This window comes from Neurospora hispaniola, assembly GCF_033458365.1.
Source record: "Neurospora hispaniola strain FGSC 10403 chromosome Unknown B0T23scaffold_5, whole genome shotgun sequence".
Classification (NCBI taxonomy): domain Eukaryota; kingdom Fungi; phylum Ascomycota; class Sordariomycetes; order Sordariales; family Sordariaceae; genus Neurospora; species Neurospora hispaniola.
Genome location: NW_026944410.1, coordinates 1,020,273 through 1,036,147, shown reverse-complemented (window position 1 = coordinate 1,036,147; position 15,875 = coordinate 1,020,273). Strand labels below are relative to the sequence as shown.

The window sequence follows — 15,875 nt, the reverse complement described above, 5'->3', positions numbered from 1 at the left end:
TCAGGGTCGAAGGAGGTATTATTAGCGAAGGTAATAAATAAGATATTTGAATCCTCTAAATCGCAATAATAGTAGTAATAATAAGGTTGTACTAGGGAAAGGGGTTATATTAATAAGGGGGTTTTAAGTAGTATTTAGAGCGTTCGTTGATAATTAAAAGTAATTAAAATTAATTAATTTAAGTAAGATTATATATGTTAAAAGGGTTGTTAATAAATTAAGGGAGTGCGTGTGTTGTGCTGCGTTGTAGCGTTGAGGTGTGTGTGTTGTGTGTAAATGGCCGTGTGAAAAAGAGTGAAAGAAACGATTAAGTTAGAGGGGATGTTGTGTGTATTTGAAAGATTGAATTTAGCGGGCAAAAACCGGAATTTCAATGTCAGGTATTATGCAGCTGTAGTCCCACTTTTCTTTGTGGGGGAGGGTACGTGTAGGATTCGACAGGGTGCGGGGAGGCTTTCCCTTTAATTAATACAAATCTCTTTTTATTAATACTAATACTTTTTCATCGCTGCAACTATCGTGCAATACTAGGAATTATCCGGAATTATTGATATCTATTAATTTTAAACTTTCAAACAATTACGCGGCTATTTATACAGTTTTCAGTGAAGTATATTTAATTGCGTATTACTACTTCTTTGTTTACGGACCCTACTAAAGAGTAACCCTCCGCACACCCACCCCATTCCCTACATATACCCAAAAACCCAAAATAGTAGGCCCAGACAGCCGATAACACCTAACATTGTAAATCCCGTTTTTACCCGCTAAATTTCGTCTTTTTAATACACGCAACATCGCTCTAACTTAGTTATTTCTTTCGCGCTTTTTCACACAATCAATTACACACATTTTACACCGCTAGCTATCGCACATCGCAACGCAACACTACTATTAACAACACTATAACACAACACCCTCAACGTATGTAATCTCACTCAAATTAATCGCTTTTAATCGTTTATAAATAGTATTAACTGTGTACAATTATCAATAATTAATAAATATCGTTTCGAACTTCCCAAAATACCCCCCCCCCCCCTCGGCGCAACCTCGCTATCATTATAATTTAATTTCTTTATCATCTACTTTCGCAAACAATCATACTTCTTTCAATAGCAACGCTAAATAGACTATCCCTTCTAACAATAGCGCCTTTACTCTACTACCTATCAACTTTAAATTATAATAAGGGAGGTTATCGAAATATATTATCAATATAAATTTAAAGTATTTATACTTCGTACCAATTATTTCATTAAAGGACTATATACTAATACACTCTACCGTCAAATCTTTCAATACAACTACACTAAACTTATACTTAATATAAATGTTAATCCTTATAAGAAATAACATATAACTATTCGAAAAATTACTAACAAATATCCCTTCCACGTTATAATACAATACTTAAAGAAGAATAATTATAAATATACTATTAAAGCACTCAATCGTACACACAAAGGCCACCCTCCATTACGAAACTTCCTAAACCACTTAATCTTTAAATAATAGTCTTTAAATACTAATAATTATAAGGATATTACAAATCTCCTTCGCTAATAGGAATTATCTATACGTACTATATATACAATTATCAACGAGCGTTACCCTAAGCTACTACTTACGTATAAGGACCTTGAGAATATACAATAAAGGATACGCTAATAAAATAATAGGGGTTATACGGATATACAAACATTCGTACGCAATCTCGAGAATAATAGGCTTATTATACTCCAATACTACCTCTTTAATTACTATAAGGATAATAAAGGCTAATAAGAGGAAGAACTAAATATATTGCAGCACGGTCTCTAGTATTTAAGGAAATAAAGAAAAATATAGAAACGATATCTATATACCTTACTACTTAATACTACGTATAAAACGAACCATTACTATATACTAATCGTACAAAGTATTATAATCACTCCTAAAAAGTCGTTTATACTAGTCTTTCAAATAATCATTAATAATAAGAAGGATAAGGGATTTAACTAACTTATTAAAAATATCAAAAAAACAATAGAAGAATTATCAATCCCTAAACTATTAATTATTATTACTAATGATAACAAGTAATTTCTTAGAGCTATTAATCGAATCTTCCTAACCGTTCAATATTAATATTATATATAGCATATCAATTATAACGTAGTTAAATACCTTAAAGATAACTAGGAGCGTATAGAACCTAATAATGAATAAAATAAAAATAATAGGGAAAGTAATAAAGAGTTTAAAAAGGAGGAGCATAGTAATAATAATTCTAATAATTCAACCTGATATATACAGTGGTTATATCGAGAGCTAATTAACTAAAATAATTAAAATAACCTTAATTGACTATACTATATATATAAAAGGTTAAAATAATTACTAGAACGTAGATTAAACTTAATCCGCTTCCTAATAAAATTACCAATATAGGAGTAAGGTTCTTTTATATATAATAATACATAATTTACACCCTATTAATAGTAGAGTTTGAAAGCGCCTTATTATTTCTGTATTGTTAATTTAGGGATACCTAAAAAGCTATTATTAATTAGATTACGAATAATCTACTCCCTTGTAAAATTAAGTAGGGTAGTTACTATACTAAGTACTATTTTAACTACAATAATAATCTTATTCCCTATACTATATAACTATAGTGCCATCTTGGCATAGGGTCCTTCTCTAGTTCCCTAGAGGGGAAAACCGTACGGCGTTAAGCGCTACCGGATAAAAACCCCTAACTATATTTCGGTCGTAGATTTTACGCCGCTCTTACTTTACGTATAGCTATAACGGTTCTTACCTACTGCTATAGCGAATTAATTTTATCTCTTCTACCGCTATATTATTCTAATACTAGAATAATAAGAATAATAGGAATAAAATCTAAATTTAGAGTGCTACTTCCCTTTACTATCCTTCCGTTCTAATATTTACCGCCCCTTTCTCCGCCTTCTCCTTACTACCCTATCCTATTTTCCCGTTTATTATTTTACTTCCTCGCCTCTTTATTCCGTTTATAAATACCTCCGCCCTAGCCCTTTACTTCCTACTCCGCGGTTCTACCTTTATTTATAATACTATAAAAGCCTTCTCCTTCTTCTATATAATCCTCCCTACAGCGCCCCTTCCTAATTCCTATCCTGCTTCTTCCCTATTATAATTTTTATTTAAAATAATTTCCTTTAATTATTATTGCCCTAGCCCGATCAACTTAACCTCCAACATAGAAGTCTCTTCCTTTAAATTATTCCCTAACCTTATATTTCTAATATATTTAGAATCTAGAACCTTCGTCCGCTTCTTTTATAATTTTCCTAACCTCGTAATTCCTTAAAATTAATATACGTTCCTCCCTATCCTTCTAATTTATATATTAACCCGATTAATATCATTTATAAAATTCCTTACCTATACTACACTTTGAATTTAATTACCTACCTAAAAACCGGCAATAAATTTACCTCCTCCAACGCCTTCTATACAATTATTATTAATAAAATCTATTATATTTCAATATTCAATAGATTCTTCATCTTCCTATTCCTTTCTTTATTATTATTCAATTCCCGTATTATAATTACCGGCTTTTAGAACGCAACTTATATTTATACTACTAATAAATATATATTAAACGTTCCTACTAACTTTTATAATACTTATAATACTATTTAGGCAATAATTATTATTATATTATTAGGTAATTAATTTAATTTCATTTAAAAACTCGAATCCTTCGTTTATACTATTAATAATTTTACTAATTATATATATACACACCTAAAATATAATAACCTTCCTACTAATATTCGTACTCTTTTCCGCCCTCTATATTCTAATATTACTAATTTTTTATAGAAGGGTTACTATAAATTAATTATAAGGGATATCCATTATGGCTATACCCCCTCCTATTTTAGTAGTAGTACTATAAACCCGGTCCGGATTATTTCTAGTTCTAATAGCGGTACTATTATTCCTATATATATTTTATCTAATAGTAATATTATTACTACTTTTACTTATATAATTTCCGGTACTAGTAATAATAATTCTACTCTTAGTAATCTAATAACCGTCGATACCCCCGGCCGTTATACCTTAAATAAGGATTAGATTTAATAGTACTATAAAATTACTACGAATTAAATTTATATAATAATACTATTCGAATAATTCTTTAAGCGTAATTAAACGCTTTATTAGGTAATACTTCGGTCCTTATTATAATTATAATTTAAATAGTACTTATAGTTAATATAATTATCACCTCATTATCCCTATATTTTATTATTCTAATATTACCGATATTTTATTCCCTTTCTAAGAATATTTTGTAATTTCCTTGTACTACTCCTCTTTTAATTTAATTATTAAATAGTATTCTTTTAACCTTCTTGATTTTAATATTTAAGAAAGAATCTTCTTAATTTTAATTCCATTGTTTAAATATTTGTAGAATTTTTCTTTTATTAATAATTAATTTTCGGGGTCCGATTAAAAGAAAATATCCGTATTAAACTAATTTAAAATTATATAAATAAAAATCTCCTTTTTAAACCTGTACGTATAAATAAATATTAAAACGTCCGGTATTTTCCTCTAATAGAAGAAAGTTTGAAGGTTAATAATTCTATCCTAATTTAAATTAGGAGGGAGTTTTTTACTTTAATTAATAAGTATAATTTATTATCTTTATCCTCCAACGTTTATTATCTCCCTTTCTTTTTTTTCATATTAATTATATATCATCAAATAGCTTCTCCGCGAAATTTAATGGTAAAGTCAATAATAGTAAGTTTATACCGCCGATTTAATTTAGTTACTGCTATCGCTAAATAGTGATTATAGTACAATATTTATTCTTAATTCGTTGTATCTTCTAATTATTCCTTTTAATTAGCGGTTATTAGTTTTAGGATTTATGATAATAGTAATTAAATCTTTAGCTCCGAGGGGGGATTAATTACTATTACTAATAATTTCTTTATTAGTATCTATATTTCGGCCCACTGAACTTTAATTATATTATTTTTTAGTTTATTAGTAAATAATTAACTTTTAATCTATTAAGTTTAAATATAATTAGTAATTTAAGTTATAGTCCCCCGGACGAATTTAATTTAACTTATTCTAGCGAACCTCTCTTCGAAAGTTCGGATCCTTTTATTAAAATAAAGGTTGAGTAGTAAATAAAAGGTTTCTATCTTTAAATTTTATATTAATATAGCTTTATACGCCTTGGCGATAATTTTTAAGTATTTAATTTAATATTTCCTTAATTTAATTATTATTCTTTATAATTTCCTATAAATTTTCATCGGTAAGTAGAATATTAAGGTTCTGTATATAATAGTACTATAAATATATTTAATATATATTTCCCTCGCCCGAATAAAGGAATAACCTTATATTTTTGCTACTAGTTTTATAAATAAATTTGTTTGAAATTTTTTTGTTATTTTACTACTTTTATAGAAATTTTATAATTAAGTTTATAATTTAGCCAAACCCTTAGGAGTCTCGTAGATTCTATTAGTTGAAATACTATATCCTTGAATTAGAGAGCTTCCGTCCTTGATACCCTTATTCGCGTAAAATATATTAGTTCTATCTTACTCGCTTCAAACTCTATACCTTTTACTTTTACCTATTCCGAATATATTTCCTATATTGCCTATAAAGTCCGGTAATTCTCTTCTATAATATAAACTATTATAATAATATTAGTATTATTTATAAAGTTAATTGTAATTATATTTGGGATTATAGTTAATTTTCAATATAGTAGGGTAATAAAAAAAATGAATAGAATAGGGGAAAGGGGGGAGCTTTAGAGTATACTTATAATAATAGCGTAGGAGTAGAATATTTTGTTATTAAAAAAGAGGGAACCTCTTCTATTAGTAATAAAGTTAATTACTTATTTGATAATTTATATTGGGAGTCGTATTTCCTATAGGGTATATAATAATTATTTATAGTTAATTCTATTAAACGTTCCCTTTAAATCGAAAAGTATAAGGAACGTTACAACCCCGAACTTCTAAATTATATATACTATATCGGTAATTACCCGGATTATAAACTCTATTAAATAGCTTATCTAATTATTTATTTAACCCTCTAGTAAGAAATCAAATTCTTCGGCTACCTATATTAATCTTTTAATTATAAATACTTCGAAGGTCTTTCTAATATTATTAAATAATAATATAAGCCTCTATATACCCATTAGCCTTTATTAGGCAGCGTTTTTTCTAAGTTTTTTAAGGATAATTATTTTTATATCTTTAAACTACTATAGGAAATACCTGAATTGGAAGTTAATAAATATAAAATATATTATAATTTATTAGAATAGTTATCTATATAATTTTAGAAATCTATTTAAGTATGAATTAACCCCGGAGGCTTTATTAAACGCTATCCGGGAGAGTATATCCTAAACGTTCTTTTTAGTAATTAGTTCGCTAATACTTATTGGATTAGCGCCCTTTAATAATTCAATCTAATCTAGTAAATAGTCCGTAGGGATATCCACCTTTGGGAAAAAGTAATTAGTAAAAATCTTAGCCTTATTATTATAGTTTTTAATTTTTATTATCCTTTTATAAATTTGAAGGGTTAATAGTTTAGACGGATTTATTAATTAATAATTTTAAATCCGAACTTACTTTTCTAATAACTAAAATCAATTCGGGTTCTTTAAAGCTTCCGTAATACCCTCGTACTATATAGCCCGCTATACTTTTACTTTTATCTTCTTTTTCCTTATTATAGTTTCGATAACATCCTTTTAATTTAATATTATCCAATATCTGAACTATATTTAATATATCTACTGTACTTCTTTTATTATTATTTTATATCCTAATATTTACTAATTTACTCTTTTCCCTTAACTTTCCTTCTAATATAGGATAAATTCCTCTACTATATTTATAAATTCCCTATTAAATTTATAAAAGGCGAATTCAATATTTTCTATTATATTAATCCTTTTTAGAATTAAGATCCGTTTTTCCGCCACCTCTTTTATTTTGACTATATTTATAAAATTCTAATCATATCCTGCTTCTTTTTCTACTTTTCTATTCCTTCTTCCTAATTAGATTTAAATTTCCTAAAGGCAATAGTTTAAACTAATTTATATCGTACTATTATACTCCCTAATATAACTTCAATTCCGTGTAATAATTATATATAATTAATTATTCTATCCCTTTCTCTTGATATTATATTTCCAAATTTTATTAACTTACTATAGGGGGTAAATGGATTGAATTTTTAGCGTCGTACCTATATAAGGAAGTAAGTAGCCCTTAGGTTAATTCTATTCATTAAATCCTAATTGGGATAATAAAAATTAAAATCCTTAATTATAATTTAGTTTTTCATTAGGGGGCTGGTCTTAAGGAATTTAAAAAGTAATAACCCTTAGTATTTTATTATTCTTTATATTAAAATAGGGGAGTAAATAGAATAAACGGTTATTAAGTCCCTCTAATTTTTAGATATTGTTATAGCCTAATCTTTTTTAAATTAAAAATTTAGGTCTTTTAAATCCTACTTTTTATTAATATATATTAATACCCTTCCTCCCTCTAAATAATTAACCCCAAAATACCTCCCGCTTTTCGGATAGTAAATATCCCTATTTAAATTCCTATCCGGCTCCTAAATTACTATAATATTATAAGTCTCCTTTTATTCGAATAGAAATTTCCTTCTCTTATACAATTTCCCTACGTTCTAATAAAGTATTTTTAATCAAATTATTAATTACTTTAGGATAAGGTTCCTTTTAATTTTATAGTAGAAAGTAAAAGTATTACTTTCTTAGAGGAAGTTATAGCTATATAGGAATTATTACCGCTATATATTCAATTCCCCCTTATATTTTATAAATATAAATAATAGGTATTAATTGGGCCCTATAGGGTTAAAGGTTTTAATTAGAAGGTTTAATTAACGATTTTCCTTGGCCGTCCTCTTTTCGTACTTCCTATAAATTGTCTCTTTGAAGTAGTAATAGTACGGGAATTAAGGGGGGCGTTTAATAAAATACTTTCGTCATAAATTCTATTATTAATTTTAATACCTTTCTAATAGGGTTTTTATAGAGGGCGAACGTCCGCGGCTTCTCAATATATATAATAAACGCTTTTATAATAACCTTCTAAAAAATAGGGTATTCCTTGTAATTGCAAATAAAATATCCCTTCTTCCTATATAGTTTATAATAAATAAATAATTAATCTTCGTTAGACGGGTAATTTACTTCGCTAAAGTAATTTCTTTTATATTTAATTTCACTATATTGGATACAAATATTTTCCTAGCAATAGAACCTCGCTATATATTTAATTCTCTGATATTTATAATATTATTAAATATCACTCGAAACTTAGAACGGTTCGTACGGATATATATTATTATCCTAAAAGAAAAAATTATCTTAAAGGAAATATACTACTAATATAATAACGACTTTTATAAAGAATAAACCCCTATTCTCTCTATCCCTTCTCTTCTATAGCCGAACTCTGATAATAGCTACCTCTGTATTTCCTTCCCTTACCGCTTTCGTTAGGGTTTCTGCTATAATATAATTATCGATACTAACTTAGGGTACGCTTCGGACTAGTACGCCTATAGTATTTATAATAATAAAAATATCCGGACCGAAGACTCCTTTAACCTATATTTAATTTTATTAATATTAATTATATATAAATTCGGTAAATACAATTATATAATTTTTAATTATTAGTATTCTAGTAATTACGCAGACTATTAAATTAAGTTTCTTCTTATTTAAATTTATAGTTAAGGTCGTCTTTGTATTTTCGTTTAAATAGTTTATAAATTTAATAGTAATCGTTATTCCTTTAATTATAAATTACTATTCGAAGTTGGATAGAATAAACTTCTTAATAATAATAGTAATTAATTATTAAAAGGTAGTACCAATTTTACTTAGGACGGCTTTCGCTATAATATTAATTTAGCGCTTCGGTACTTCCTAAACGCCTGTTTTAATCTCCTTCAAAATATTATTTTTTAAATCGTTAAAATCCTTCTTAGTAATAAATTAATTAGTTCCAACCTTATTAGCTTCGGTTCGTAGGGACCCGTTTTTTCTAATACGTACCTTCGCAAATTTAAAAAATAATTTTCGAATTTAGTGTTAGTTTTCGGTCGAAATAATATTATAGTCCGTAGATTTATTCGTTTTAATAATAAATATCTTTAGTATTTCATTGTCTTCTCCCGTTTTTTCCAAAATCTTCGTAGTAAGTACGGCTTTAGGGTCGTTACAAATTGAGATTTCCGTAAACGGGTTATAGACGCTATTTTCGAGCCTACAAATACCGCTATCGATGGCCATCGGTAATAATAATGCAACGCCATCGCTACGCTCGTCGTAGGACATCGTAAAGGACGTAAACGACCCTCCTGAACCGATTACCGTTGTCAATTTTCGTTTTAGAGCACTCCTCGACCAGAAATCGGCGTTTCCGGTTTCGGCGTCGTTTTACCCATTTATCTATTTTAACTATAGATAATAGAGTACATTACTAAATAAATCCAATAATAATTCTTTAAAATCGTATAGATTATCTACTCGTAACAATCTAATTGATTGTCATCGAACTAATAACCAGCATATTATCCGCTATTATACTTACTTTAAAGAGGTTATTATTAAATTATCGTCTTGTATACGTATAGATTAGATTGGGCGCTTATAGGTAGATAATACTCCTCTTAATATTATATTATAAGTATATAAATTACTTTTACGTTGATATAACTAATTAAAACCTACCCTCCCTACTACGAATTATCCCAGTATACCTCTTAAACTATATATTAAATAATTCAAAACCCAATATAATCTCCCTTATACTTATAAAATAGAACTAAAGAGGGAAGCTAGTAAAACGGTCTTAATTATAAAGGATAACTACCATCTATTCTAACATTTAACTTAACGACGGGTAAGACTACTACTATCCTCCACCCAAATTAACCTTATACTAATTACTATACTAAGATACGGTAGATAAATATCTATATCTTCGCTAAGCTGCCAAAGGTATATCTAAAGGTTACCCTCCCAAATAGGGTAGTCCGTTTGGGGATAAAGTTATTCTACTAAGTACTTTATTAATTAAAGTAGCCCGAAATAAGAAAGCTCGTAAAAAGGCGGTAGTACCCCGCGGTAAATTAAAGAATACCTAACCTATACGAGTATTAGTGCGGCGTAATTATTCCTAATATAAAGCGGGGCCTAATATTAAATAATTTAATACCTAAAACGAAATATATTATTATATTAAGGTTACTAACAATAATAATAGCGATAATGAATTAGGGAAGTATTAGGTAGCGAGAGCGCGAAAATAAAGAGCAAAGGAATAGAGAGTTATCGAAGTATCGTCAACTTCCTCGTCTAACGAACTCTCTGAGCTGTCTGAGCTGTTAGATGTTAGTATTTAGTAGTAGAGCGCAATCGAGTCTGATCGTCTGCAACTAGTATTGATTGACTAGAGCGTTGTTTTATTACCATCAATTTGCTATAAACACTATAAGGATATTACTAGATTTGAGATAACTAGGTGTCCCAGAAACCTGACCAAGGTCCTAGACATGCAAAACCAGTGAAATTACACACAAAACACGGTTATTTACATGCCAGCTGCCTTGGGGGTTTTTGGGTGTATGTAGGGAGTGGGGTGGGTGTGCGGAGGGTTACTCTTAATCAATCCCTCTCTCTCCCTACTATATTACCTTCCTCTATCTTTCTATTGGACTACCTTCCCGTTAATATATCCCCTATCTATTGTACTATACTTCGTCGACCCCGTAAATCTAATAGCGGCTCCTTACGCCCTAATTCCAATCTTATCGATTTAACTACTAATATTAAGGATCTTATTAGTAATATATAAAGTATATTTCCTATAGAAGGGCGAATCCAAGCCGCCATAAAAGTATTTCAAGACGGAGGTTTTAAAACTATAGTAAATATAATAAAAGTATTTTAAATTCTATACAAATAGGTTATTAACTGTTATAAAGGAACAAGCCTAATATCGGGGAATAGTAGCCTCAATAAGCTATTAATAGGAGAGGAGGACTTTATAATATAAGTCTAAATTAATATAGAAATATTTATTAATAAGTAAGGCTACTTCTATATTATAAATTCAATTAATTATTATAAGTATTGAAATAATTCTTTAGCGGTTAGTATCAAATATAAATACCCTAATAAGATTTAACTATAATAATAGTAATAATTCTACTACTATCCCTCGCGCCAATAGTAAATAGGTATATTGTTATATAGAAAGGGGAGGCTTCTACAATATTCAAACTAAATTGATAATTTATGTTAAAAAGGCATTCTAAATATGAATAAATATTTAGAATATCTTCTATCGCTTTTATAATACTATTACGAAGTATAGAGTATAGTGGGATAATATTTAGAATAGTAATAAATTTAGTTTTAGTATTGGCGTTTTAAATAAAGTTTATTTTATATAGACTAATATTAAAATAATGGAAGTACAATCTATTAACCTTAATTAAAGGGTTCTTATTATAATACTCAAATTTATTTTTATATTTAATTATATAATACTACCCTTTATTTTACTTCCTAATATTAATATTATATACAAATAGATCGATAACTCCCTTGACAATAGGATAATTCTTATAGCATCTCTAAAAGGTTATATAGATAATTAGTATACTTTGAATTAATCTAAATACTAAGAAGAATATTCACAACCTATTAGTAAAGAGGAAAGGAGGGTTTTAGTACTAAATAACTATAATAATTATTATATTATCGAATTTCATAACGAATACCGGAGATATAATATTACCCTCTTTCTTTTACCTCCCTATTTAATACACTTCCTCTAACCGCTTAATATTAGGATATTCCAAATTTATAAATACTTCTATTAAGTTAATATAGGTAAGAAACTTATTCAAAATAATGTAAACTACAATAAACTAGACTTTCTTGATAGCCTTAAACAAATATACAAAAAGATATTCAAAATTAGGAATATTCTATCAATATAGAAGCGTACTAGCTTGCAACTGTTTAACCCCGACCTAATTCTTTTAAACCTCCGTAATCTATTAATATTATTAATAAATAAGGATTATATTATATAAAGCAGGGGGTATATTACTCGTTTTATAGAGTAGGGTATTATTAATCTTAGGACTAATAAATTAACTATAGAATACGTTTACTAGGGGAAATAACGGTCAATATACCAAATAATCCCTCGATAGTAGATAATACCTATATAATTAGGGAGTTTCCTACTTTAATAGAGCCTTCTATACTAAAGTATAAGGCTTTATTTTAATTATATTTAAATTAGAGTAACGTAATAATACCCAATTTCAACCTCCCTTCCATTAAAAAGTATAGTATTTACATCGATTAACGTATTTTATTTATAATTAAAAGTAATTATCCTCTATTACTAATAATTAAGTATATACTCTTTAAGCGGGACAAAAATAGCAATATACTTGATTTATTAACTATAAAGGCAGTTAAATTTAAATATGAATATAAAGAGGAGGCAATTATAGAAGTACTATATAAATCAAATATAATTAATCGTCTACTACGTTATAGTAGTACAATTATTATTAGTAATGCCCGTTTACGCGCAATTACTAATAGATATTAACATATTACTATTACTAAGAAGGAGGATAAATATCTCTATACCCGAGAACTTCAATAAAAACAGACTACCTTAAGAGTATAGATTAGTAGCTTCATTTCTATTCAAAAAACGTAGTTAGCCAACGAGAAGTCACAATTACAATTATTTAAAATCTTTAAAAAGGAAATCAAAGAATTTATAGTATTATACAATATACAATCAATTAACTAAGACTAATTAATTAATAAATATCGTAAGGAAAGGGCAATTCGTTGGAATCACTTTCAATCTAAACAGTAAAAAGCTATTAATAAGGAAATTAAACAATTAATAAATAAAGGAACTACAAATAATATAACTCTCCCCTTATATTAGCAACCGCCTAGTAACCCCCCTAAACTACACACTCTATAGGTATTTAACGAAGTACGAAAGAAAGTTACAAATAAACCTATTACTACTTAATTGACTAATAAAAGCAGTATACTACTTATAAAAGAACAACCAAAGGAAGTTAAGGTTATTAATAATAAGCTAATTAATACACAAAAGGATCCAGACTAATAGCATCCCAACAATAAACGATGGGTATAGATAAATTAGGAAGACCAAAAGTATAAGGAATACAATAAAGAGGACGAGGAGTATAGGGATTCTAACTATAAGGAAATTGAATATAATATATAATATCTACTATAAATAATCCATATCACCAAATTCATACATATATAAATAAGAATAATTTTACATCTCAGTACATATGTTGGTCGTGTCAGCGATATTGCATACGACTAAAAAATATGGATATATTACTAAAAAAAACTATTGGCTCCAGATGTGCTACATTGATTCGCTAGCAAAATGGCGGTGTGGGGAAGTACCCCGCTCGGCACGAGTCGCTGGTCATATACGAGTCGCTGGTCCTGACTAGTGGCCCGCCCGCTAGTCAGACGGTCGATTTTGAAGACCTGACGAGTATCCCCTTCCTCCTCTAAACTTTTTAACCCGCCAAACGTAAATTTTGAATTATTAGATATAATATGTAAGGTAGAGTAGAGTAAAGTAGAATATAATACAACCCTTTGATACTACGAGAGTATTATTAGATTAGTACTATTAGATTTACTAAGCATTAACTAGGTTAGCCTAGCTCAAGACATGAAAAATCGTGATTTTGATAGCTAAAATGATATAAATTACATGTCAGCTGCTACCTGGTCTGAGGTGCGTACCTCAAGGTTTTTCGTGCGTGTGGAGAGGTTATCTCTTAATAATATATTAAAAGAACAAGAAAAATACCGTAATTTACTCGCTATTAAGCGCCAACGCACTACTACTAAAGGTTGGATTAGTACTAAAATAGTATTGCTAACTAAAGATAAACTTCTTTATAAGAATAAAATTGCGGCTGCCCCCAGCTTTTCTCTCCCTATCCGTTCAAAGTAATATATTACCTTTATTATCAATTATAATTCAGACTATTCTAACTCGGGATTTAAATAATTAAATTTCACTACCGGCTTTAAAAAAAGAAAAAAAAAGGAGTTTAATTTGATTTATTCCGCGCACCCTAATCGAATACCTTATAATATACCCTTTTTCAAAGCACCTATCAACAGTACCGAAAAATAGTACGTTTTACAATAATTTTACATCTCCTATTCCCCCGGCTAATAAATACCCACAACGGACAAATTGGAAAATAAGAAAGATCTGAACGAAATTAGCAATTTAACAACTAAACGTTTAAAGAAAAAAACTAATTACTAGTAAGGAATTAAACGCGAGAACTTTCTATATACTTATACTAATAGCGGTAAGAACGTCCTCTATACTACTATACTACAGGCGTCCCTATAGCACCCCGGGGGGGCTAGTAATAGTAGGGTAATTGGAAGTAAACTATATAGGTTAATTAGAGCATTTTAAGAGTATTTGCTAGTTTATAAGTCAGATGATAGAAAATTTCGCGGAAAGGGTTAGATTTAGTAATGTCTTGGCTAGTATTATACCCCTAAGTGTGAGTTCGACTTGCTAAGAGCCTTCCCGTACTTCCTGTACTTTCCGTCTTAGTAAATAAATTTAACTAAGTATATTCAACTGCTATATGTAGGTCTAGCTTTTCGCTTAAATTGTTCACACCCATAGGCGTTTCTCTATCTTCCTTGGCCACATTCGGGCTCCGGCTAAGGAAAATATATTTTACAGATATTCTCTTTTAATTGAATTCCGAAAATTAGCTACTAATAAAGGAAGAATTCTAAAAATATTTAAATAATAGAATTAAGATTGAAAAGATTTTTTTGGTGCATTAAAGTTCGAGCGGTTGAAGGAATACTATTTAATGATTTTAATTAGAAGAGGAGTACCGCAAGGAATTTATAAAATACTTCTAAAAAGGGAATAAAATATCGATAATATTAGAATAATAAAACATAAGGATAAAGAAGGGATAATTATACTAATTATAAATACTACTTAAATTACAACTATAATAAAAACCGAAGTACTATTTAACGAAATATTTAATTACATTCAAAGAACTATTCGAATAGTACTATTATATAAATTCAATTCATAATAACCTTATAATACTACTAAACCTAATCCTTATTTAGGGCGGAGCGGCCGGGGGTATCAACGGTTATTAGATTACTAAGGGTGAAACTATTACTATTAGTACCGGAAATTATACGAATAGGAATAATAATAATATTACTATTAGATACAATATACATAAGGATAATAATACTACTACTAAAGTTAGAAATAATCCAGATTAGGTTTATAATACTATTATTAAGGAGGGAGGGGGTACGACTATAATAAATATCCCTTACAATTAATTTATAGTAACCCTTCTATTAGAGGTTGGCAATATTAAAATATAAGGGGCGAGGAAGAGTACGAATATTAGTAGGTAAATTGTTATACTCTAAATATATATATATATAATCGGCGAAATTATTAGTGATACAAACGAAGGATTCTAATTTTTAGTTCAATTTAAGCTATCTACCCGATAGTATAGTAATAATTACCGCCTGAATAATATTATAAATATTATAAAGGCCGGTAAGGACGTCTAATATATATGTACTAATAGTATAAATATAAATTGTATTTTAAGAGCCGGCAATTATAATA

The 15,875-nt window shown here is 28.4% G+C and overlaps 1 protein-coding gene across 1 annotated transcript; it reads left to right on the top strand.

The window, feature by feature from the left end:
- Positions 1 to 288: 288 nt before the first annotated feature.
- Positions 289 to 465, top strand: B0T23DRAFT_319297 (uncharacterized protein; the record flags this gene model as incomplete). The annotated part of the gene is made up of 1 exon (XM_062835115.1): positions 289 to 465. A coding segment is annotated over one exon (177 nt), but the record flags the coding sequence as incomplete, so codon positions are not given.
- Between the last annotated feature and the right edge of the window lie 15,410 nt (positions 466 to 15,875).